The sequence below is a fragment of the Chiroxiphia lanceolata genome, chromosome 5 (genome assembly GCF_009829145.1).
Source record: "Chiroxiphia lanceolata isolate bChiLan1 chromosome 5, bChiLan1.pri, whole genome shotgun sequence".
Lineage (NCBI taxonomy): Eukaryota > Metazoa > Chordata > Aves > Passeriformes > Pipridae > Chiroxiphia > Chiroxiphia lanceolata.
Genome location: NC_045641.1, coordinates 16,058,549 through 16,085,495, shown reverse-complemented (window position 1 = coordinate 16,085,495; position 26,947 = coordinate 16,058,549). Strand labels below are relative to the sequence as shown.

General features: G+C 36.3%; 1 protein-coding gene across 4 annotated transcripts in view; it reads left to right on the top strand.

Annotated features, from left to right (window-relative positions):
• Nucleotides 1-26,947, top strand: part of CERK (ceramide kinase) — a 41,622-nt gene that overhangs the window by 5,718 nt on the left and 8,957 nt on the right. For 3 of the 4 annotated variants that reach the window (XM_032688443.1, XM_032688444.1, XM_032688445.1), the window contains exons 2-10: nt 3,596-3,709; nt 4,884-5,006; nt 6,928-7,053; nt 7,570-7,633; nt 11,697-11,842; nt 20,427-20,501; nt 22,396-22,548; nt 23,336-23,441; nt 25,725-25,795. In XM_032688443.1, the coding sequence (XP_032544334.1) occupies nt 3,596-3,709; nt 4,884-5,006; nt 6,928-7,053; nt 7,570-7,633; nt 11,697-11,842; nt 20,427-20,501; nt 22,396-22,548; nt 23,336-23,441; nt 25,725-25,795 (978 nt within the window). Of the gene's footprint in view, nt 1-91; nt 213-3,595; nt 3,710-4,883; nt 5,007-6,927; nt 7,054-7,569; nt 7,634-11,696; nt 11,843-20,426; nt 20,502-22,395; nt 22,549-23,335; nt 23,442-25,724; nt 25,796-26,947 lie in introns of those variants that run through there. The other variant, XM_032688442.1, reaches the window with a different exon arrangement.

The window sequence follows — 26,947 nt, the reverse complement described above, 5'->3', positions numbered from 1 at the left end:
AAGGGCACTGTGACCCAGAATGAGTAATGACTGGCACAACCAGTGTGTTGAGAAGGTTGTCACCTGTTCATTGTGTGTTTTGTTTGGGGCTTTTTGTTTGATTTTGTTGGTTTTGGTTTTGATTTTTTGTATTTTTTTTTTTGCCATGCCCCTTCATCCTGCTTTTCTGGATGGTCAACTCCTTGTCTCTAGTATGCTAGACCTTGAACAAGGTGAGGCATGAAAACATAAATATGTGAAGATTTTTGAGACTAAGCTTAAGAAAATTGATAAGTTTTTCAGTGTTTCTGAACTCAAAACGCAGTCTCTTGAATCTAGATGTGTGTGTTGAAAACATCACAGTATTTTGCCTGGAATATTGTCTAGACACTACTGTATGCTCGTTGGTTCAGTATATTGGATTAAGCCAGGTAAAATTCTTTGTTTGGTATGGTCTGAGCCCATGTTTCAACTTTTTTTCCTAAATGTTGATCTAGTGGTGCTGGTGTAAGCACCTTCCTTTGTGTGTATTTGTTTTGTTAATGTGGCAATAAGATTTTCCATGTTTTGTGAGAACCTCAGAAAGGTGAAGGCCTTTGAGTAAACACCTTTGTGCTACGTCAGTGAAATAAATGGCTCACGCTACTTGATAATAGAGTAAATGCTACAGAAGTAAGTGTGGGAAAGGACTATAATTAGTACATATGTCAGCCTTGTTGAACTCTCAAAAGAGGGTGGGATAGACCTACTTATTTTCATAGGGTGGGTTTTGGTGACTTAATGGCAGATGAGGGCAATGTGTTTATAAGGAGAGGACTGTGCTGCTTGTACTGAAGGTCTCTATTTGATTCCTTCACATTCTTCCTTCTGGGGAAAAGGGAGAAGGGTGGAACTAAGTAGTTGGTTTGCTATGTGATTAAACAATGTTGCATGTAACAGCAAGTTCAATGGTGACAATCATATTTGGACTGATAGAAATTCTTGAATTCTATTAAAACACAAGTGTCACTGCATTTGGTTTTGTTTTTGTAAGCTATAGGGAATGTTCTGAATAATGCATGTTGTTTAAGAAAGCTTTGTATCTTTCTGGCCTTCTGCAATTACTATGTGGTTTTGACTGCCTTAAGATTGGAGATTGCTCCCAGGGCAGTGGACTTGCTTGATGCTTTTCTGGTGCTAAGTAGTACTGATGGGTATAATCAGCAGAGTTGGTATTCATAGAACAAAAACTTCTCAGGCTTCCACCAAACCCAAAGATACACAGAGGGAAGGTGGGAATCACTGTGCTTCACTTTTCGTTTAGTGGGGGTTTTTCCCTTTTTTTCAGGAATCTGTTTTTTCAGATATCTAACTGGTGCATTTACATTAAAAAAAAAAGTACATACGTAAATGAAGTATTTACTCTTTGCTTCTTTTGCCACATCTATGAAGAGATTTGCTGGAAAATCAAAACTTCCAGTCCTGCAATTGTCAGAAGGAGAACACATCTGAAGAATTAGGAGAGCTTAGAAGTGGTTTTAAGGTCTAGGATTTTAATATAAGCTATGTAATATGTGCTAAAATACATACTCCTTAGAAATGCTTTCAGTGATACGCATTTGGAAGTACTTTTAAATCCATTATCTATCTGTGCAGTTGGACAGCTTTATTATATAAAAAAATGTCTAATAAAACAATGACTTCAGTTGCTACTCCCAGCATACATGCTAATAAATATCCACTAAGATAACTATTTTCCAAAATGTTCATTAGAGCATTGTCATTTAAATTTTGATCTAAATGTGGTTTATAAGTTTTGTAGCCTGTCTTTGAGCAGTAACAAAATAGATGCCACTTAAATGCAATCTTGATAAATGCAACAAGCTTTCTTTCGTATTTTGATGTATGGATCAGTGGCACAGCCAGTAGTAAAATGAGAAGTAAAAGCCATTTTGGAAAACAAAGAATAAAGGATGTGCTTCCTTTCCTTTATTGTTCTGTCTCTGGTATTTCTTTTCCCTTGGATAAATGTATAGGTGAATAATTGTATTGAGATCCCTTAGCAGATCTTATATCTGTTAGGAAGACAAAATAACTATTACTATCCAATAGTAGATACTTGATATAGTCTTACATGTGCATATGTATGATATACATATCATACATCTCAGAGTTCATCTCTTCTGCTGGATCTTTATAAAGACACTCTGTGACTGCTGCACTTCCCTATCATGCCTTTTGTATGGGAAATGCGATTATTATAAGCTGAAAATTGTTTTTAAGTAGCTGAAACATTCAAATACAGCCAAATTCCTAAAAGACCTCAGTGTAAAGTTTGAAGGCTACATTTCCTTTGAGTCATGCAAAAAACCTCTGAGAAGACAAAATCACTAAATGAGCATAAATCACGTCAAATGCTAAAACACCTGTAAAGGCGGGGAAAAAACCCTTGTGTGAATAGTCCACAGTTTGTCAATAGATGTGACAATAGGTGATGACTCTATTGACTAAAACAACTAAATAGGACAGGGAAGAAATAATAAAGTTAAACTAGTGGCAATGAATTGTACTCATCACTGTAAAGAGGTCAGGAAAACTTTGCTGATTTTACATTCCTAGCTTCTACCATTGTACTTCTGCAAAGTAGAGGAAAATGAAGTGTAGGATAAACCCCATTAACAATGAGGTGTCTATATTTATGTGTTTATTATCTCTTTATATCTCAGTATTGTTCTCTATGTATATATGAAAGAAACAAGTATATTATAATTGTTATATAAGAGATTACTTACATATTATCATAATAATATGTCTTTTTTATGTGTGTTTATATACAGTGAGCACTTGCTTGTGCAGAAATAAAAAGCATGCATTTTCAGTTCCACTCTTTTTTTGAGATGAGGTGAAAGCGGAGCAGTGTTGAAATCAGTAATGAAAATGAGGGAAAACCCTCAATTTGATAGGAGTTAAGAAGTCTGAGAAGGTGTCCAGGAACTATAAGAGAAAACAGAGTGAGGGTGAAGGAAACTCTTTCATAGTCTAAGAGCAAGAGGCCTCCAATTCTGAAAAACAAGGGGTTTGAAGTTGATACCAGGGCAGTATATTTAACACTACATAAACGTAACATCTAGAATTTTCTTCTTAGTAGATCTGAAAGTTTAAAAGCTTGGTGGGATTTAGAACCTTAAGAATTCATATGAATGCCCTTCTTTCATAAGCCAGCTACTTACTTGTGAATAACAAATAGTCTCTGTAGTCTCTGCACTAGATTTAGTTGCACGTTCTTTGAAATAGCTTGTGCTATTCACTGTCAAATATCTGGACGAGACCTCATTGAAGGGGAGATTGAATTACTCTGAATTCAGTGTTGCCAGATTTTGGCTTCATGCAGAAATATTTTTACACATAAAATACCTAATTTTCTGAGAAATTAGGGGTACCTCAGAGGTGGTTATAGATTATGTTCTTTGACTAAAGGCAAAAGAAAATTGAAATATTCAGCTAATTCCTAATTATGCTCTTGGTTGTGCTTATTGAGCAGCTGCTCTAATCATATGCCTATATCTTATAAGGTCTAGAAATAATCATTTGGGTGCTGTTTGAAGATGTTAATGTGTAAGATCTTGTGTTCCCACAGAAAGCTGTTTTGTACCAATCTCTGAGATCATTTCTGTAGAAGAAACTGAACTTAACAAGAAACAGCGTAACATTGGCAAATGGCAAAAGATGACAAAGCTACATGCTTTCACAGGTAAGGCAAATAACAATGCTTGTGCTAGTTTCTTTGCTGAAGGTACTTTAAGGTAGACTCAAAATGAATCCTCAGATTAATTTTTTTTTAACAGAAATGTTATGTTTAAAAATACCCAATGAAACAACCCCTCCCTCTCAAGGGGAAAAAAAAAAAAGACCAAAATAAATGCAAGCAAAAGCACCACAAAAACAAACAAAAGAACCCCCCCAAATCTGTCAGTTTACATTTAAAGGTCCTTATTTTGGAAAATAAACCACTTCCCTTAAGAACATGGACTGTTTTTAGTTATTAATTGAAGTTCAAACTAATATCTTGTGTTTCTGCTGCTGAATGACTCTGCAGCAGGACACTTGCTTTCTATTACTTGACTAGAAAATCAAGAGAGGCTGAAAAAATGAATCTTGAATGTTTGGGCTTTTTTAAATTATCCCTAACCATCACAATGTGTGCATGAGAAGGTTCTTTGTATTATTGACTGCATTTTTTAAAACAAAGTACTTGAAGTAAATGTCTGTTTGTGTTGGGAAAAGAGTGGTGACTTCTGTGCTGCAAAGATGGGGCAAATTTGATGGCTCCCGTGCCAAAATTTTATTTTGTAGAGTACTTTCCTCACATTTAGTCCTCCAGTAAGAGTAACTGGAGATACTGTAGATAAAAAGGTAAGTATACTTGTCTCACCAGCCTAGTTCTTAATGCACAAGAAAACTAAATCTTTTTTTCTCAAATTTCAGCTTTATGAAATTAAATTCACCCTCTTGGTTACATGAGAGCTGATGTCAGTCTGGCTTATCTTCTTAAGCTTGTGGCATTTTATATTATGTAGATATTGCAGACTTTAAGACAGATAAAATATTATATAAGCTCGGTGAACTTTTGTACAAGTATGGCTATAATAAGTTTATGAAAAATGGTTTGTATTTGCTTTAAAAAGAAGTCGATGTTTGGTGTCTGCTGTAAGGTAATGACCTCAGCAAGTGTTTTCATTTATGTTTTCATTCGGACTTTTTATGAATGTCCTGTTCACACTCTGAATGCCGAAGTGTTTACTGGAGATTAATTGCCACTTTTTTCCAAAGGTTGATATTTTGGTTATCTTTCTGAAATGCATTTGTCATTTCATGGAACCTCTTTGGGTTTTTTTCCCTTTTTTTTTTTTTTTTAATTTAAATAGTGTATCATGTGAAGAAAGCCCGAAATCACCGCTGGCGGTGCAGTGATGTGACTTTTTGGTGTGTTGATGAGCACTTATGTAATCAGTGGATACAGGCGCTGAAAGAATTACTTGAAATGCAGAGTAAGTTTGAATAAACTGTGAACATTTGCACTATCATTTTGCAGGCTTGTACATCAATCAGTATAATTTTGATATATCTGCTTTTTTGAACTCAAAAATCAAGGGAATCAAAGAGTTGAAGTGTCTCCTTATCACTGCTTTTCTGTTTTGCATATTCACTAGGTTGTACCGAGTGTTTAATAGGACTATAGGTGTCATATAATTTTGCCTAGATATATATTATTTTCACAACATAGGGACATATTACAAGCTTAGCAGAGGCTTGGAGAAAGTAAAGGGCAGATGTAAACTGCAGGGATTTGAGGACAAGGATTGTAGCAATTTTAAGATTTATGGGTGGCTTTTTGTGTGTGTTTCACCTTTCCAGACTCTCTCATCAACAAAATGTGCCTTATGTGGTAAGAGTTCCCATTAATCATTTCTGAGACTCTTGGACATCTACTTCTTGAAGGTTAAAAGTAGTTTTGCAGGAGTTATTCCTGAAAGAGATGCCTTGATAGATGTCAGTGGGTGGCAGGATGTCAAGGATGGCCATAGCACAGGTGGTGCCCATGCTAACCAGGGTGCAGTCCCACTGTATCTGAACAGGGTGGGAAGAACAGGGATGGGCATAAAACCAGGTCTGATTTACAGACCAGGTGAGATAAAGTAATTGGGTCCATCCAGGGAGGCCAGAGCAGAGCAGCTGGAGCTGGAGACAGGACTGGAGATGAGCTACCTACAGCATAGGTCTGAGGTCCATCTGAGATACAGAGCTGGAGAAGGGACTGGATGCAAGTACACCTACAATGTGACTCAAGCAAGTACTTAAGGTTCACAGAATAAAAATAGATATTTAAGAAAAACTGTTATGAACAGGCAATGGGAAGATTCTTTTTAGTGTTTTTGTTTTATATACGTTACACAAGGTATCCGTCTTTTTCAAAAAATGCAGTTTGTGCACCCATTCAGTACACCTTTGAGAAATGTGACCTGAACAGTCAACTCCATTTGAGTGCAATTGTTCATTTTATTGGTAAAAAACTATTTCAGAAAAGGGAACAACTTCTCAGAGAGGGTAAATAGTGCCTTGAGCGTGTGGCAGATTTAAACTGTTCAAAATGTCTAGCTTGGGTGGACTTGTAAAAGTGTGCTGATCTAACAATTCTAATATAACTTTCCTTTTAAAATAGTAATAATTTAGAATGCCATCTGAGGAAGTATGCATATTATAAGTTTTTTTCTGTTCCATAAAAAAGGAAGGTTCTCTAGGTGCAGCAAGCATTACTGTTTTGTATATCTGTTAATACAGAAGTGTAGTTGTTTTCATTGCCATTACCAATGTAAATCCATAACTAAATGGGAAAACTTGAGGTAGTAATATCAAAGGTGTTTCAGGAAGGGGAAGGGGTTACACTGTAGGGCAAGCACTTGCTGTGCAGCACGTAATTTTGTGAGGTATTCTTATTGTGACTTGATCACAGAAAGGAAATGCATTTTAAATATGTTATTAAAGCTGGAAGATAGTAATGTAAAAGTATTTCTACGTTTGCTTCACTTACAAGTGCCTTTCCTATTGCTATCCTTCTAGCCTTGTGTGCTGGGATACTAATTAATTAGTTTTACTAATATGGTGGGAAGGTACTGCAAGAATGATGCATAAGAATGTAAGATATGCATTCAGAAGAAATTATTCTGAATTTTACCTCCTGCTGTTTTATTAACAATTGTTCAGTACTGTCAGTGTCCTCAGTATAATAAAGAGGACAGATGAAGCAGGATTTTATAGCTCTTTGTTAAAAGAATTACAAGAGTTAGTAAAAAGTTCTAAGTCTTTTATGCTGTGACCACTTTGATATTAATAGGTTTGGTTTTGTATGGCTTGTTGAATTTTTGTTTTGTATACAAAATCAGTATACTGTAATATTTTTCCTTACTGCAGAGTCTAGACCAAAGCAGTTGCTTGTGTATATTAATCCCTATGGAGGAAAAAGACAAGGGAAGAGGATTTATGAACAGAAAGTTGCTCCACTCTTCAGTCTGGCTTCTATATCCACTGATGTTGTTAGTGAGTAATTAATGTTTTAATTTCTCAATAAACACAATACGAACCCTTTAAAACATCCTTGAGTAGCTAAAGTTCTTTCTGTTACTCACCTTTTCTTACTAAGGAAATGAAACAAAGTGGTAGAGAATGTTTCCTGATTAAAGCATAGGTAGCCAAATAATTGCAACCTTATATCAACTTTTTACTAAACTAAAAATTCTGTTGCTTCTGAGCTATTTGAGCTCTTAATTTATAAAATACTGCCTTTCTTCTCTTTTTCAGTTTCACTGGTAAAACCAAATGTTCATTTGCACAATTTTTAATGAAATATTTTTTCCATGTGTACTGCAGTGCATACCTCTTTCAATTCCTTCCCTGGCAAAATCTTTCAAAACACATTTTATGGACAGGGTGTTTTATGGTCACATTGGTAATAGAATCATGGTTATTAATGAATTAATTTTTATAATTGTAATTATAAATTATTTTACGGTAGTATTTTTAATAGTAAATTTTAATGTGTTTATTTCTTCACAGTAACTGAACATGCTAACCATGCTAAGGACAATTTATTTGAAGTTAATATTTATAAATATGATGGGTAAGTAACTTCATTTGCCTTTTTTTTATTCTTTTAAAGCTGATACGTTGTGTAATCTGCCTGTTCTTTAATTTAAAATGGTAGCCTTCATTGCTGATACATTTATTGCCTCAACTGAAAGTCCTGGGGCATATTCCTTTCTGTAGGAGATCCCCACTTAGGAGTATCAAAAGAAAACTAAACTCTTTCTGTAAACTTGTTCAAGGCACAGTATATTCAACCATAATATAACAATGTTGGCATGAGATTTGTGTTCAAAAGATGAATGTAAGATTAATTCTGCTTAGTTGAGCATTCTGTGATAGCTCAAAAACTACCCTGAAATGTTTTGTGATCTTGACATACACAGGAGTTCAGAACACTGCACTAGTGGCATTCAGCCTGTGTGTAAAAGAACATGGACTGCTTAGAAATATTTCAGGTAGTTCCTCTTGCTCTGTGTGGCTGTTAAATAATGCCTACATCATTTGGCTTTATTTGCATTTTTTCTGTTGTGGAGTTACTGTTTTAAAAGAAGAGCTGACTGAATGGTTATCTTTCATTCCATTATTAAATCTGCTGTAAAAGCAGAATATTTTAATAAATAAGCTAGTAATTTCAGTTTCCAGTTAATAACATGAAATAAGTTACATGTCTGGAAAATATATGCAGAACCTATGCAGATAAACTCTCATAACTACAGTATTTTAAAATAGTGCCTACTGACAGGTACATTTAAACTGGTAAGTTGCAAAACTAAAATACATTCTGTCTTTTCAGAGTAGTTTTGCTAGGGGAGCAGATCTATATACATTGTATATATCGAGTAAGGGCATGATGTTCCCAGACTTCACCTGCTTTAAAATGAGTTGACTTTAAATAAACAGTTTTGTCTATACTGGGATTTTTCTTAATTTTTCAGAAGTGCAGGGAGGGGAGACCTTGATCCTATAAAAAAACTAGTTAGTTAAGGTTTTCCCTTTTCATTTGACTTATGATTTGAGATAAGTATGCCGATGGTTAGTGAAATTCCAGTACAGAGCAGAAAGGGAGGCAGATGAGCCCCTGTCCACTACTAGCAAGTTGGTTTTTTAAAACAATTGGCAGTGACCAATTGTGGTGGTATCTGAAGTGGTTTTGACAGATTCAAGGTCTTGTATTGTAGAATTTTTAATTTTTTTCTTTGGTGGGGTTTTTTGGTTCTCTATCTCTAACATGCCAAGATAATCTAATAGGCCAGAGAACTGCATCTGTTTGGAATCTTATGATTCTTCTATTCCCAGACTGGGCCTGAATGGCAGTTGGCTTGGGAACTGCAGCCTATCTGATTTTTGTCCATCATGTACAAGTCTTTCTCTGTGGTCAACAGTGATGTTAGGAAGGAGATCTTGTACTAAAACTACTTTTTAAATAACAGGTCATGTGGTCAACTGGAATATTTAAAAAAAGGTTTAACCACATAAATGTGTGTATTTCTTCAAGTTTGGCTGACTTTGCTTACATACAGGAAAAGATTATTTGTATTCCTACATGTAATTGTCATTGAGCTGTCCTCTTAGACTGGTTCTCATAAGTCGCTTCCCCTTCATTCAGTGATGAATTTCTGCATTTAATCTCCAGATTCCCTGTTAGGCAAACCCATACATGGAATTCTGCAACTAAACATAGGATTCTTAATGATAATCACTTCACTTGTTTTCAGATGTTTTTACTTGAGGCAGCTTATTTAAAATTCTTGCACATGTTTCCTGTTTGTTCTTCCTAGTTCGCCTTATAAGAATTTCTTACGTTGAGTGTACTGACCCAATAGCTCAATGACAGAACAGCTTCTCTCTAAGCACAGTTACTTAAAATATTCATTTGGTTACTATATAGCAGACTGTTGTACATCATTGTGAGGAACAATCAGAGCATGTTGTAATATTGTGCAGGTAAAATCCATGTTTAAAATAAGTGAAATGAATCACTGTGATTTCTTATCCTGTTGCACAAGCCTTTGTAGAACTGTTTCTGGCTGGGGTTTTTTCCTAGTTTTTGAATTAGTTCACAGAATGGTTGAGATTAAAAGGGACCATATATCTTTTAAAACTCATTTGTCTTGTGGACTAGCTTCTCCTGAAGTACTCTAGCATATGTCTTTTACTGTTATCATCTCTCCAAAAAGAGAAATGCTAGTCTCTTAGTAAAATAAAGCCAAAAAATAAAAAGTTATCTCTTTCAAATTTTCTTTACTAGGAACCTTCACACATGCAGTTTGCACATGTGTGACTTGTACATTGGTCATCTCATGTTTGCAATGGATTTGGTCATGCTGTTATTGCATATGTGAAGTTCTTTATCTATCAATATTTACCCTTGATAGGTATAGACATTCATAGAATTGTCACCTCTGAGCCTGGATATCCTATTTGTTCTAGAAGGTGATCACAGGGCTGGAGCAGCTTTGCTATGAAGACAGGTTGAGAGAGCTGGAGTTGTTCAGCCTGGAGAAGGGAAGGCTCTGAGGAGATCTTAGAGTGCCTTCCAGTACCTACAGGGAGCTTACAAGAAGGCTGGAGAGGCACATTTCACAGGGGCATGTAGTGATAGGACAAAGGATAATGGTTTTAAACTGAAGGAGGGCAGGTTTAGATTAGGTATAAGGAAAAAATTCTTTACTTTTGAAGGTCATGAGGCACTTGTATAGGTTGCCCAGAGAAGTTGTGGAAGCCCCGTCTCTGGAAGTGTTCAAGGCCAGGTTGGATGGGGCTTTAAGCAAATTACCCTGAGACAACATTATCCTTGTACTGACCTGGAAATTTTTGGCCACTTAACCTCTTTTTTTGAGTCTGCAGAGAAATATAAGACAAGCTAAAGTTGAGGAATAATGGATATTATATAATTATCTAATAGGCTATTGGAAGAGAAAAAAATTATAAAAATGGAAAACAAATAACATTTTATGCCTTCTCTCCCAGTCTCCTAGGTCTTGACTTAGAGTTGGACACCGTATATTTTTAAGACTGTCCTCCCCACTCATGAGAAAAAATGAGTGTTTTGTTCAAGCTTTCCTTCAGCTGAAAATACAACAATAACTACATTTAAATCATGTATACTTAAAAATTAGATAAATTAACTTGTCCTATGAAATAAGTGCTCATTCTGCAATATCTGTTGCTGATAATATAAAAGAGTATTTGTTTATGAGTTGGAAATAATTGCTATAGATGACAGTAGACATTCCTAAACTTGTATGCTAGGAACCACATATATAACTTTGGGGTTCTCATGTGTTCCTTTAAAGTGTGTTTAAATTAGTTTTTCAGTTAAAGGATGTCAATGCTTTTAGAGTTCAGGGTCTGCATTTGATTATTGTTCATGAAATGTATAGTGCTGTAAAATAGTCTTTTACTTCCTAGTATTTGCTTGGCTGTGGACTCTCTGCTGAGCTTTAACATATTGAGGATCTGTGTAGCTGCTGCACCAGCTCTGACCTGAATTAAATTTGCAAAACAAAGTTTTGTATCTGGTAACATTCAGAACTCTGTTTCATTATGAATGGTTATGTAGATATACATGACTTCTGTCTGTTTGATTGGCTCTCAGCATGTTCAAAGGAGCATGCAGGCATGCACTTCTGCTTTTTGACTTTCATATAATGTACCTCCCTATTGTGTAAAATATACTTTTGCCAGAAGTGGCAAATATTAACTTTTCCCTTTTTAGTAAGGGTACCCTATTTCCATTTTGTGTACTTAGAAAGCTGTATGTACAGTCCTGTTCAGTGTTTTATTTGTATAGTGAATTTCCACTGATATTTGTCTGTCTGCACACAGCAGTAGAGGATAAAGATTTTTGTAGGTTGCATTCCAACATTTTTTCCTAACGTTACAGATACATCTAGGTGCATTTGCAGTTGTGTAGCTTGAATTTTTTTTTCTGCTTTTTGTTAATTGCCAACTGACTGTGGGCTACTATATTCTGTAAAAATGAGGAGGAGGATAGAACAACTATTTTTGATGTGCCCAGTGCATGCCCTAAGTAGAACACTTGCCGTGTTGTTTATTGACTGTTAGTGTGCATTCTAATTTGTGTTTCCTGGCAGTGTTGTTTGTGTTGGTGGGGACGGCATGTTCAGTGAAGTGATGCATGGTCTCATTGGAAGAATTCAGAAGGACTCTGGCATAGACCAAAATAATCCCAAAGCATCGTTAGTCCAGTGCAATATAAGGATTGGCATAATTCCTGCTGGTAAGAAAGGGTTAACTTTCAGTTTAATTTATTCATTAATTCTTGACATTTTTTCTTACTCATAACTTCTTGAATTTAGGCCTAAATGTAAGATCTGAGCAATGATATTCCATAAAGGCACCTAACTAAAGCTGTTTGTATCCAGATATAATTACTGATCACATGCAATTTTATTTAGGCAGAGTATTTTGTAGAGGAAATAAAATCTTGATGTGTAACTTCAGAATTAATTTACTGCTTCTTTTTTTGTGGCTTACTGTGTATTAATGTGAGCTAAAATGTCAACAGTAGTACTCTTCTGAACACGTTAATGAGTGGAATTTACTGAACAGATAAACCTGATAAATATTTTTCCAGTTCAAAATGCTCTACAAATGTAGTTAGAATTGTATAAGAACCTCCCACTGGTCTGGCAAACTCCAAACAAATGCTAAGATTTCTTCTCTCTCTTTTCCTCCATTTGTTATCACAGCAAGTATAGGGCAACTACAGCTGAGGAACAGTTTTGTTTCCAGACCAAGTTGCAGTTTCTGCCCATTTTCAGAGGTGCTATACATTCACAGTTCTCCATGTCAGCCACTTTTTCAGGCCATCCTGACTACTGTCATTTGAGAGAACTCATTCTTCAAATTGAGGTCTTTAGTGATTTTATTACTGTTATTTTTATTGACAGTGAAGGTACTCTTTGGATCAGTTTTGCTGTTTTACATCTAGTGTCCCAGGTGTTACTTCACCCTACTCATTTGGTCCTCAAAGGTTCCTTCAAAAGGGGACTTACAAGATGACTCTCTCTTCCTGGACTGAGTGTTGCATCTGTTTAACAACTCTTTAATTTTGAGGTCTCTGTAGAGAGACAGATGGACAGTTCAGTGTCTTTTCTCTGTTGTTCTCTTTTTCTTGTCTGATGCTTGAGCTTTGAAATAAAGAACTGGGATGTGAAGTAAACATTGTGAGCTTCTGATTAGAATTAAAATAAAGTTTTCTGAGAAAATTTAGCACAGGTTGTAAAAATACACCAAATGAAGTGAGTGTGGCTTTAGGTGACTAATGTTACGCTCCTTACATCTTTGAGAAGAATGTGTCCAAATCCAAATGATCTGAATTGTTGCTTGGAAGAAGCTTAATCTTTTCTGCTTGCAGTACAATAAATGTTAGTTATCTAAAAATTGCAATGTGAATATCCCCTTATGGTTTTGCACTCTCCTTGTTGGCTAGCACATTAAGGGTTCTGTATAACAGAATTACTGTATTTAAGTATATTCTGGTTTTATTTGTTAAAGCTTTGTATTAAAGTCAGTTTGTGTAACAAAACTCACAAGGAGAGAATTTGAAGTGTTCTTTTCTTCCTTTTCTTATTTGGGAAAATTTCTTGAACTAAAGATTTTTTGCTTACATGATTATTTTCAGAAGATTTTGCCTTCTGGTGATAATGTGACCATAAAAAGATACAATTGAAAAAACAGAACCTCAATATTAAGAGTTATTTCTTTATCCTTAGGAAAGACTAACCTTGCTTTTTCAACAATTTCTTAATGCATTTTTTTTCCAATTACACCCAAAAAGTATGAGATTCGCTGATGTTTTAATTTTGTTAACATGTATCAAGTCACTTTCTTCTCTTACACATTTTAATGTTTTGTTTGTTGTGTTTTTCCATTGTACGCTTTTGCTATCTGAAGGTATACTGTATGTTCTATTCCTTGAACTAACATGAGGTACAGTCAGTGCTATAATTCAAATATTTTCTCCAAGTCATTATTCAAATCCCTCAAAAATTATTTATAGTGGTGTAGAAGGAAGCTGGTCTTAGAGTTCTATTAATTCATTTTTTGGGAGAAGATAATATATATCTTGATCTGCTTGTATATTGTACAATATTTAGAATGATCCATTACTGTATATATGGGAAGGTGCTTATTTACTGAAAAAAGTAGTCAAATCACTGAACAAATCTTAACCCTTTCTTAACACATCTAGACATTACAGAGACTTTAAACTGAGTATGAAAGCATCAAGAGTTGTTTTTTTGTTTTGATTTTTTTTCAGCTCTTGGTGAAGCTGTTCTTGGTTCATCTTTGCTTGATATAATGGAGTTCTAGCTATGTATTGACCCCAACAGATACCTTAGTTCCATCACTAGTGCAAGAAGTCTGTTCCAAAAATAAGTGAAATTCTTAAAAGGACTTTTTTTTTTAAACTAAACTGATAGTCCTGAAATACAGCACGCCAAAAGTAATAACAAAATATAAATTATCCATCTAGAAAAACTTAATCCATTATGTTCTTTCTAGGTCTTTATAACCCACCTTTATTTAAAAATCCTAAGAGCTCATTAATAGATATTGAAAACAAACACTATCCATAGTTTAGAGATTAAAATCTAAAGCTCTGTGTGTCTTCTGATACATGGAGATAGTTTACTCAGTGATTTTTTTATGCTTTAGGGAACATTTTTATGAAATAGCTTGTGTTTTTATTGATATGAATAAAAGGCTTCTACTCAAATAGCAGTTTTAACTTCTGAATTTCTCTCAGTTGCAGCCATTCTTTAAATCTGCCAGTGGAAATTGATTGATTGCTGTTGTAAACGGATTTGCTGTTAAGAGTAGTTAGAGGTTATAGCACACCTATGAAAACCTCTGTTTGGTTATTTCTTCCTCCCAGCCTTAAAAGCTAGTTATGTCTTCCTAGCCTTAAAAGCATGTTCAGCCATGGAGTCTCACTGCATTCAAAGTAGTAGTGTGTCTCCATAGAATTTAAAAACAGAGAATCATTTCTGTTACACCATGGAACAGTGAGGTTTCATCCAAATGTTTTAGTATTGCAACTATACCCTCTGTCTGGAGTAAGCCAAAGTAATTTGTTGTTCTTATTAAACTTGGCACAGATTAGGAGGACAAAGCTGTCAATTGCTGTCAGAGGACTCTTTAGTTAAAAAGAATTTACTAGATTAAATACTCTAATGATCTCAGCAGGTATAAAAAAACCATCCCACTTTATTCTGTGCTGTGACATAATAGTATTTATTCCAAAATAATACAAAATAATATTATAATACATTTATTCCAAAACCCAAATCTGCAGCCTACCCTGGGGATAGGGGAAAAATTCTTCCAAGCAGTAGAGAAGATTGAATAAAGTGTAGGCATGAGTTAATAACTACAGTGATTTTAGGCTCCTAGTGTGTCCAGATCACTCTCATTTTTTTTTGTGGTCAACTCTAACGTTGGTGGTCAATCCTAATGTCTAGGATTGAAGCATGCAGTATGATTATAATCTGCATGTTGTGTAACTATAGAAGTTAAGAATGCTAAAGATGGCACAGGCTTCCTGTGTGAAGGGAGTGTAGAAAAATGGTGGAGGATCATTCACAAACTTAAAAAACAGATTCAAGTCAAATAATGAAGGATGACTGGACTCATATTGCTGTCATGTAGAGTGTAAAAATTCTCTTGAAAAATGTGCTATAGCATAGCAATAAAAGCTATCTTTTTTTTTAAAATTACTCCAAGTGATATGTCCACAGCCTTCTCAGTTACATTTGTAATATTTAATGATCTTTGCTGTTTAGTTAGCATCTCATTTCATAGGTCAGTGTATCTTTGAAATCTGAAGTGTAATGTTTTATGCTCCTCCTTCAGCATTTTAAATCCATTATACATCTTGAAATGGCAGTCTTAGAGCTAAATACTGCATTTAATGTAGTGGGCCTGCTGTGGAGACAACTAAGTCAAGATTACTTATTCTTGTGATATTAATTTCATCTCTTAAATTTGCCATTATTGGATTAATCCATTTTCATTATACTGTGTTACTGAACTTAGGCTGAAGTGATTATCTATCAAGAAATCCCAGACCAAAATCCTTCTGAACTCTTTCTTTTTAAGCCAGTCTGTTGTTCTGCAGATGTTAAACTTGATTTCTCAGTCTCTGGATGCAGAAAGTAAGGTGTATAAAGCTTTGAGTAGTAATATAAGTGTAAGCCCAGGCCATTCATCTGTCCCCGTAACAGTAGCTTCTCCCCTTATTTTTGAATGTGCCAAGTCCTTGTCATTTAAAACTCACTTCCCAGAAAAGTCACTTTGTAGATTTTTTCAAAACGCTAAATGCTGTTTGACCCAAGAACGTGCGGTTACTCTGTCATTAGTGTGACTCACTTGACATTTTGTCTATGACTTCACAAAAATACTGCACACGTGTGGGAACCCCACTGAAGTTGCTATTCGTCCTGTTTTCAGTACAGAATCTTGTTCTCATACTGATTTGTCTGAGGATTCTGTGTATGATGTGGGAGCACCTGCCCTTTTCAAGAATAACTCATGGAGCAGTGCTCATGAGCTCTAAAAGTATTTCTGTTTCTCTGTTAAATTCACTATTTTCCATAGGATCAGCATCTAGCTGACTTGCTTCTGTCACCTGCTTAGTTTAGTACTTCCAGTTTGTAATTTGTTTCATTTTCCATCAATAAAAGCATAAAAATAAATATTTATCACCTACACCACGTGTGTGTTTTGGTTTAAGAAAACCTAGTTGTGAGTTAGTAGTCTAATCATATTTCAGATGATTAATTCTAGCACTTTGACTTTTTTTTTTGTTAGTCCACAGAATCAATGGCATGAACTCTCCCATACAACGAGGAAATCATCTGGTTTTGCTTAACACTTTGGTGGTTCTATGACCAATTTAAAGCTTGTGACTTGGTGTCTGAGCACGTCTGCATGACTTGTCTACTCACAAATATCCAGCAATATTCACATGTAAAGGGGAAATCTAGTGATTTAGCTGTACTACATTCTGTGTGGTGCAGTCCATCACTTTGCTTTCCTTAATATTGCTTTAGCAAAAACATTTTATGGGGAGTACGTGCTCTTTACTAATTTAAATATATATCTTGATCATTCCTTTTTGTGATTAATTAAAAGGAAGGATTTCTTTGATAATTTTTAAGTCACTAAATGTATTTATATAAAAAATTTCATTTTTCATATTTGGGGAGGGAAAGAACGTAGAAGAAATTGCCTGTATAACAACTATATGGCTGTAAGATACCTTCTAATAATAAACAGACTTCAAGGAAAATGTATAAAGTCTGGTAAAGATTCAAAATAATTATACTTTAACACAAACAAGTTAATGTGCCCCCTGCATACTTCACAGAATCACAGAATGTGCTGAGTTGGAAGGGATCCACAAGGATTATCGAGTCCAACTCCTGGCCCTGCACAGGACCATCCCCAAGAGGCATGCCATGAGCCTGAGAGTATCATCCAAATGCTGCTTGAACTCTGTCAGGTTTGGTCAGGCTTCATGTTTTCAGTAAGCTCCTAACACCAAAATATCTGGCATGAGAGCTTTCTTTAGCTGGGAGAATTCAGATATTCCGCTACCTACATATGATGGCAAGGTGCCAGCATCATTGAAATGTGCTAGCCCTATGCAAGACAGTTATTGTACTAGAGTAGCAGTTGGAAGCCAAGCAGAGTAATCTGCAGCACTTGAACACTGGTGGATGGTGGCATTTTAGGTAATGGAGTTAATCTCCTTAGGGTGAGTTTCAGTTTGAACTTGAGACTCAAATTTTCATGTTTGCATTTGGTGTCTGCAAGTGAGATAGACATCTAAACTCATGTTACAGCCAGGGGGCTTCTGATCAATATGGTCAGTAGAGCCTGTTGATCTGCTGTTGCATCTGCCTGTCATATGCAGATGTCTTGCTTCCTAAGGCCCTCCCTGTGAGGCCTCTGTGTGAATCAAGCTTAAGCTGCCATCAGCTATTCTTGACAAGATGTCCTTGACCAGAATGGAAGCTTTGACATATTTATTGTCTGCTGTGTTACATGCACACATATAGCTATGTATAAGTGTCTTAACCTCACAATCATTCCTTTGCATGCTGATTTTCTTCTCTACTAGCACACCAATGTAAAAATTAGTTTCTATACCGAAGATGTTTTTTTAAGTGAATTAAGGCCCAGTTAGCAAGCAGTCCAACTACTTTCTTCACATTTACATGTAGTTCTGTGCAGCCCATAAAAACCTCTTTTATTTTCCTTCATTCAGGCTGTTGCCATTAAAAATCCCCAAAGAAAAGCTGGCAGAGCATGTCAGAGTTTTTCTGTTGGTTTAACCAGAGCATAAAGCTGCCACTGCCTAACACTAGTCAAGAGTCACACTCTGTGAAAACTTCTTGCCCAAACTGTGTGCTCTGGCAATCCTAAACTATTAATCAAGGAATATTATTCAAGGTGTATTTGCATTCTAATCTTGTTTTTCATATTAGACATATACTGATGAAATAAGCCAGATTTTGGTGGGGTTTGTGTGTGCATCTCTTCTGAGTGCTGTTTCAGCAGCTATAGATTCCACATCTGTTGAAGACCCACCTAATGGTCTAGAATTCTTGTTTGGATAAAAAGTATTCAAAAAGATTCAAATCCTTAGTCATCATGAACATTTTTGTGACCTTTAAACTAGTCCATTAGGTTCATGCTAGGTGTGATGTTTTGTTCTCTTGGCAGGTATATAAGGAATGCCATACTTACCTCCATGTAAGTGTGTCACTGGTTTTGTTGCTCCATACTATGAGCTCTGAGAGAGAAAAAAAACATTTACTGTTTGTAGTTGATAGTCCTCTGTCATGTCTGAGGCAGAGGGATGATTTGACACTTGGTAAAAAGTGTTGATGTCTTCCCCAGTCTCCCATTTTAGATTCTCAGAATTAATTTAAGACTTCAGTTTTAATTTTAGCCTTTCCTTGCTACTTAATGAATAGAAATGAAAATAAATTCTATGTAATTGCCAAACAGATGAATCACTTTTTAATGACTACAGAAAATCACAGGGAGATAAGCCTCTGGTGTCGAAATGTAGCTTTCATGAATTACCCTCTTCTCCTCCCACCTGTAGTGTAATACTACTTGAAAGCTCTGTTTACATCAAGACAAATGTGATTAAGGTAATTCTAGGAGCAGAATGCACACAGATCTGAAAGAAATGAGAAAGGTTGGATTAAGTGTTAGGCTTGTACATTCAACAGTAAAAGTTCTGGTCAGATCTCTCACTGGCTAATTTTTTTTTGTTTGTTTTTCTTTTCAAAAGTAGTGAGAATTTTATTTCTGCCTAATTGAAATTCACAAATTAGGAGGCAGAATGAAACTGAAAAACTTGGCAGTAAAGTATAGCTTCAGTTTCCAAATGCTGCTTAATATTTTTTGCTATAAAACTCTAAATGTGACATGAGATCATCATCTGTGTACCTTGTCTATTACGGTATTGAGTGAAATTGGAGTCCTGTTTCCTGTGCAATGGCATGTGCCTGTAATAGTACACTTGCACCATCTTGAACCTCAGCCTTGTAGCGAGAGATTTATTTAGTCACACTGTTTCTTTTGTTCTGCAGTTTTGTTATATATAAATTCTCTTTAATTGGCTCATGGAGCTGCTTCTTGTTCACTGTGGCAGATTTCTGCATAGTGTTTACTTGGTGCCATTCAAGGCAGGGGAAGCGTTATCCATTTTCTGAGAAGTGAATTGGAGGGAAAAGGATTGTCTTTGCTCCTATTGACTGCATGTGCCCTGTTTTTGAAGTGAAAAAGAACCAAAAGTGGCTTTTAAATAGCAATTGCTCATTCCTCCAGTTTTAGTTTCTGTTTCAATTTGATCAGGCCTCAGAAATTAAGTACTCTGTATCTGAGCTGCTCTTCAGCTAGTGTATTGGTAGCAAATCTGACAATATCAATATGGACGAAGTAAGTTTTTCTTTGCAGATATCTGGCCTTGACTTTGATGGAATTCAATTTCATGAAAGTGATGGGGGAAAATATAAGACAAATTTGGAGTTACATGCTACAACAAATATGCTTCTGCATGTCTGGACCTGACTTCCAAGTCCCTGCTCCAGAGTAGAAACTAGATCCCTGTGTTAGGCTCTTGTTTTTTATAGGGCTCAGAGAGAATTGTCCATTTCTAAACAGCACATAGGTGAAACCTAAAGCTTCCCCCCTTTCTTCTTGTAGGTATTTTGCATCAAGACTGTAAAGGTACATCTCTATCCATTTTGCTCCCCTATCTAGACTAATTCCTGAAAGCAAGTATTTACTAATTTTCAAATAATAGAACTGGGCAAAAGTTTCTGGTTTAAGACTGAAGGAGGAGAGGATGTTGACATCCTGGAATTTAGATCAGTACCACAAAAAACAGGAGACCAGTCAACCTCTCTTCTTTTCATGAGATCTCAATGAGCAAGAAATCATAAGCAAAGGAGAATCAGTGTATGCCTGCCTTAATTGATATAAAAGCTATAATATAATCCTGAAATATTCCATATGAATTAACTTACTTCCCTTCACTAACTGCTATATATTTATTGCTTATATTGTGAAAATGTTTGTTATTTGTATGGAGAGAGATAACTTGTACTCATTGGGGAGAAAATGTTACAACTTAAATAATAATGTTTGTATCTTTGTTCTGTAAAATAGAAAGGGGCAAACCAAAGGAACGTAATGCTTTTATTTTGGAGGACCATGCCCATAATACTTGTTTTGCAAATATACAAACTGATCTCTAGTTTTTTGTTTTTCAGGATCAACAGATTGCATATGCTATTCAACTGTTGGCATTTCTGATCCAGTAACATCAGCTCTTCATATTATTGTCGGTGGGTGGTCATAGTTTGCTGTTTTGTTATGAAAATGATGAAAATAGCCCAAAATGCTAATTTCATTTAGTTCTTTCTATATGTGTGTGAAATATAGTTTGAACATAATGGCTGAGTTGAAATATGAAGTTTTTGTCTAGGATTTAAGTCCCCAGTGTGGAATACAGGAGGTTAAAAATTAATTGCTTTCTGTATAGTAACTCATTGTTTTCAAGGGATTATAACATTGTGAAACTTTGGTGCTAAAGTTTTCCTGCATTATGGCATTCTTTTGAAAATAGTAAAATGCATTAAGCAGTATCATTTGTTGGACTCTCTAGATATGTATATCTGTCTTAGAGAAAGCTATTCAAGTGCATATGCACTTGAGTAGTTGTATTTTGTCCTGGTTGTCCAATTGTCCTGTGCAATTCAATGTTCCCATGCCAAGTTAGAAGCATGGCTTCTGCTTGACTGGAATTAGCTGATAATTCCCATTTTTTTTACCATGTGTAAGTCATATATTTCAGGAGCAACTAGGGAAGAAAACTGATCTTCAAAGCTCTTTGAGTATGTTGTTGTAAGCAGGAATGCTGACATTGCCACTCTCAAAGTCCCCTGGTAATGGAATCCCTGAACTGCACAGGGGCTAAAAGAGACAGCTTGGCATATTCAGTGCATTGTGATTTGTGATGTCCATCCTGTCTGCCATATACTGAAGAAACATGGTCATCTAGTTCTTAATACTGAATTTGAAAAATTATGCAAGGTGGTATTCAGTTTTAATGATGATCTGTAAGTGTAAAGGAGAGAATTTCCAAATGGCAATTAGTTCATTATCACTTGTTAGTGAGTGTTTCACAGTTGCAATTTTAGGTTCTGGTGTTGCCAAGGTTTACACTTGTGCTTCTCTAATGTATGGCTAACTCTGCCCAGCATCTGTAGAGTTTAGGCCATTGGATTAGGATTGGAGAGTGCCTTTAGTATTATACTGTTGTAGTATTTTAGTTATTAAGTCACAGAATCACAGAGTGGGTCAGGTTGAAAGGGATCATCTGGTCACAGTGGATCATCTGGTCCTGCAAAAGAAAAAAACCAAAATATCAAACAAGCAAAGCAACAACACCCCCTCCACTGCCCTCTACCCACCCCACCCTGCCCCAACGCCCACCACTCCAAGGCTTACACTATGAGGACATCAGAGAAGTGGTGTACTCTTTGTTTGTAGGGATTTTCAGGATTGGATAATCCCTGAGTGACCAGATCTGACCTCGTAGCTGAACCTACTTTGAGTGGGAGGTTTGATGAGGAACCTCCTAAGACCCCTTCTAGCTGGAATTATCCTCTGATAGTATGACATAGAGGTTTAAGTAGTATCCAGGAGATGTACAGAAGATACTGCATCGATCTGCTCAGGGAAAGGGTTGTCAAGCATTGATACAGAGTGCCCATGGAAGTGGCTGAGTCGTCATCCCTGGAGGTCTTTAGAAGATGTGTAGATATGCCACTTAGAGACATGGTTTAGTGGTGGACTTGGCGGTGCTGGGTTAACTAAGTTGTACTTGATGATCTTAAAGGTCTTTTCCAATCTAAATGGTTCTATGGCTCTATCCCCTCCTACTGCTACAGGGTAAATGAGTGTAAATTCTTCATTATATATTTTTAGCATACTAAGCCCTTTCTTCTCACTTAGTGCTTAATACTTTTTAAAGTATGAGATTAAGTTAGTATTAATTAAAAAATTGTTTTTCCTTTTCTGCATGAATAAGAAGTGCATGCATATGTGACACATGCATATGTGACACAAATACAACATGTATTTTTATTGTTAAAGATTTTGCAATGTTAAATTTAGTATTATGTTTGCAGTTGCAAATAAAATGTCAATAGAACCTTGCACTTATAATCTTCATAGGTGACTGTCAACCTCTGGATGTCTCTTCTGTACATCACAACAACATGTTTTTGAAATACTCTGTATCCTTGCTGGGTTATGGTTTTTATGGAGATATATTAAAAGATAGTGAAAAGAAGCGGTGGATGGGTCCGATGAGATATGACTACTCAGGTAACTTGTGTAATTGTTATTTTGTCAGCATGTAAACATATTGGAGCAGTTAATTTATTCTCTCCAAACCAACCTTCTCTGAAGCTGTTAAACATCAGAAACAGGCCGAACCTGATTTTAAACTCCTTTTGGTACCAAGCACATTGGATCACATCATATAAAGCTCTGTAACTTTAGGGTTAACATTGACAGTGGGCTCATTAAAGTTGTGTTGAATATGTGCCACCTAGTGATAACTGCCTAAAAAGTAGTTAGTTACTTCTCTGTCCTAATCATTTGGACTTTCAGTCACTTAGAGGGAGATAGACACTCCTCTGTCTTAGACATTCAGCTGATGGAATGAATTTTTAATTTTGCCCTTCATCTAGCACTGATTATAGAGAGATAAGTGATTTAGACTTGTTAGCTAATATTTGGATAAATCCTTTGCTAGTGGAAAATATTTTTTGCCTTCTTTGATTTATCTTGTGTTATTGAAAGAAGATGCATGAGGAGAATTTTAGTGTAGGCCAGTTTAAGATTCAGCAGTGGCTACATTTTTTAGTTGGCTTTTAAAGATGTCAAATGAAGTAATGGCACTTTGGGCAAATGTTAAAAAGTTGGGGTGGTGTGGTTCCTTGTTCTTTACAGTCTAAAACAACATATGACAAAGAGCTCTGAATTTGAGGAGGGCAACTATTGTTTTGCAGTCCTTAGAAAAGGAAAGAAAGGAGCAATCAAGGAATGTATGCAGAGATGTTTGCAATGTGGATTTATAATACACTTCGTAATACCTTTTTTGTTTTAGGCTTCAAGACTTTTCTTTCTCATCATTATTATGAAGGAACAATTGCTTATCAACCAGCAAAACATACACTGGGATCTCCACGAGATAAAGATAGTTGCAGAACAGGGTAGGCTAATGTTTAGTTCTGGATATTTGGCGTGAACTATTTTAAAAGGTCTGTCCATAAATAGAGGTCACTAAAGTGTTGCTTTTAATATCAAAATGCTTGCTCTGAAAGAGACAAGCTTTTAAAAAAAAGTATTGACTCATTAAAAAGAACACACTTTATCAGCTCATTAAACAAAAGTATAATAAAATTTTGTTAGCTGGTTCTCCTCCTCCCTCAAATTTAAGTGAATCAAAGTATAACAGCACAGGACCCAGTTACAAGATGCTGAGGGTGCTATGCTGTGTTAAGAAATTAAGTCTGAATGCCCCATAGCTTCTACAAATGGAAATAATAATTCAAAACTTCTCAAGTGTTCATATTGTAATTGGATCTGGCAATTTTAGTAATTGTTTTAGTACCATGATAACATCTGGCGTGGCTTGTCCTGAGAACAAGTCCTCTCAGGAATCAGCCTATTTATACAACTACTATGATGCTGTATATTCTGTGTGATATTCTTCACTTGTTTCTTCAGTCAGGGGGCCTACCTTAATCTTTCAGTGTTCCATCATTTCTCTTTGCTTTCACCTGCTTGAAGTTATGCACTAGTATTTCTTCTTTATATATGAATTTAGCTATCAGAGATAAAGTAGTTGTCACAGCAGCCAACAGCACAGCAGGATACAGAGGAGCCAGAAACTTTGTCCAGAAATGACATGGAACCTGATGAGACTGCTGTGCTAGTGCTGTGACATGCTACAGATCACAGTCCCTAGTATTAGCTGGAGCAACTATTCCGATCCATCAGATGGATGGAAAAGCTCCAGATGGAGAAAGCTGTCATCCAGATGTCAGTAAGGGAATAAAGAGTGCCTGGTGCTTTGCAGGGGATTTTATACATGGTAGAGTTTAAAATCCTGAGAGAAGTAAGCAAGACAAAAACTAGAACTGCAACCCCGAACTTTAGGAGAGCAGATTTTGGTTTGTTTGAGAATCTTGGTAAGATTTTATGGGAGACTGCCCTAGAGGACAAAGAGGCACACAAGAGTTAGTTGGTACCTCCTCAAAGCACAAGAATAATCCATTCTGATATGCAGAAACTTGAATAGGAAAGCAATGTGATGAGCAATGAGCTGAGTAGTAAAGAGAAGGTGAAAGTAGAATGGGTTACTTTGGAAGAACGCAAAAGACATTGCTTAAACATGCAGAAGTGAAATTGAGAAAGCCAAAGCTCAGGTGGAGTTGAAATCAGGGAGGGATGTGAAGGGATTATTTAAGTATATCAAGTATACCAATTATAACAGAAGGGTAAAGGAATTATGGACCTGCTACTTAGCGGTGTGAGGAGCACAGTGATAAGATACATGGAAAAGGCTGCAAAATTACTCCTTTACCCCACTTTTCACTGATGTAGTCTGCTCCCAGGCCATACAGGTCCATGGATGAAGGGGAGACAGTGGATGTTACATACCTTGACTTCAGCAAGGCTCTAGCAAGACCTTTGATCCTGTTTCCTGTAGTATTCTTAAAACAAAATTGATGAGGTGTGGACTAGGTAAGTGAGTAGGGTGATAAACTGGCTAGACTACTAGAAAAGCTGTGAATACCAAGTCCTGCTGACAGGCAGTTATTAATGGTGTCCCTTGGGGATCAATACTGGGGCTAATACTGTGCAATGTCTTTATTAATGACTGGGACAGTTTCAGAAAGTGTGCTCTCAGCAGTTTTATGGATGACACCAGATTGGGAGGAGTGGTTTATGTTGAAAGTCAGGGCTGCTGTTCCAAGGGACCTTGGTGGGCTGAAGAAATGGCTGATAGGAACCTCCTGAAGTTCAGGAGACAACTGTACCTGGGGTGGAATAGTCCCATGCAGCAGTATTGACTGGGCACGGACTGGCTGGTAGGCAGCTCTGCCTGAAAGAACTGTTACAGCAGTTAAATATTGGAACAACGTGCCCAGAGGTCTGTGGACTTTATCCTTGTAGGTTGTCAAAACTTGACTAATGCACTGACCACCTTGATCTTATAAGACCAACTTTTAGCAGAGGTTTGGATCACATCAGAGGTCCTTTCCAACCTATGCAGTCTTATGGCTCTCTGCTGCTGTTATCTCTGGCATCCAGTAATCTTCAGCACTGTACTTAAGTACCTGCACTGCCTGCAGGGTTATGGTGATTCATGCCACATCAGGGTTGTCAGTGCTGTACTTCATCTTGTGATGGGGGGATGGGTAAAACAAAAAAGGTGAAATGAATAATAGTGTTTTTTTTCAGGAACTGAATGGTATTTTTGTTCACAGATGTTACATTTGCAAGAAAAGTGAACAACAGCTGGCAGAACAGCACAAGGATTGTGGATTAAAACATGAAGGTAATTTGTCATAAAAAATAAAATGCTGTAGTATTATACAAATTATTTTCTTTTTCAGAATATATCAGTTCAAGTGTGTGTGTATTTTGTTTTTTAAAACATTTTGAATTATTAGATAATCCATTGTTTCTTTAAGGAAAATGCATGTAGGTAAGTGTCATCGTCCTCTTGTACTCCGCACTGGTGAGGCCACACCTCAAATCCTATGTTCAGTTTTGGGGCCCTCACTACAAGAAAGACATGGAGGTGCTGGAGTGCATCTGGAGAAGGGAACAGAGCTGGTGAAGAGTCTGAAGCACAAGTCTGATGAGGAGCAGCTGAGAGAACTGGGGGTGTTTAGCCTGGAGAAAAGGAAATGGCCTCAAGTTGCACCAGGGGAGTTTTAGATTGGATATTATGAAAAGTTTGTTCACAGAAAGGGTTGTCAAGCATTGGAAAAGGCAGCCCAGGGAAGTGGTGGAATCACCATCCCTGGAAGTGTTCAGAAGTAACATGGGTGTGGATTAGGGGTGAACACAGTGATGCTGAGTTGACAGTTGGGCTTGATGATCTTAGAGGTCTTTTCCAACCTAAATGATTCTATGATGCTATGATTCTAAGTATGTGAAAAACATGTGAGATGTCTCCTCCACCCAAACCTCAGAAAATTCTGATAAAATTACACTAGTTACTTGTCTATTTCAATGTGTTTCTTTTCTTTAGCAAAAGTAGGACTCTCTTCTTTCTGTGAGAAGGACTGAACTGATAAACTGTGAGGTGGTATAGAGGGATATGGATAAGGTTTATTAAGATAACTTTTAGAATAAATCAGGATTTAAAATTTGTGCTTGTTAAAGTCACCCTATGTAAAGCTGTTTATTTAATATAACTGAGGTAGTGAACTTGGACAACTGATAACTGATCTAGTGGACTTATGTATTTCTGTACAACATCCCACCGATCTCAGTATAAATGATAAATGAGATTTCTCTCTTTGTCTAGTTATGCTATCCTTGTTGCTTTTTTGCCCCCATTCCAACCCCTGTGCACACCTCTGTGGATCTTTTTTTTTAATGAGCATAATTTTTCTTTCCTTTTGTTAAAACAGCTGATAATATATTGAATTCTGTGCAGTAATCCTCCTAGTTGTATATCTTTATGTCTGGCTGCTGC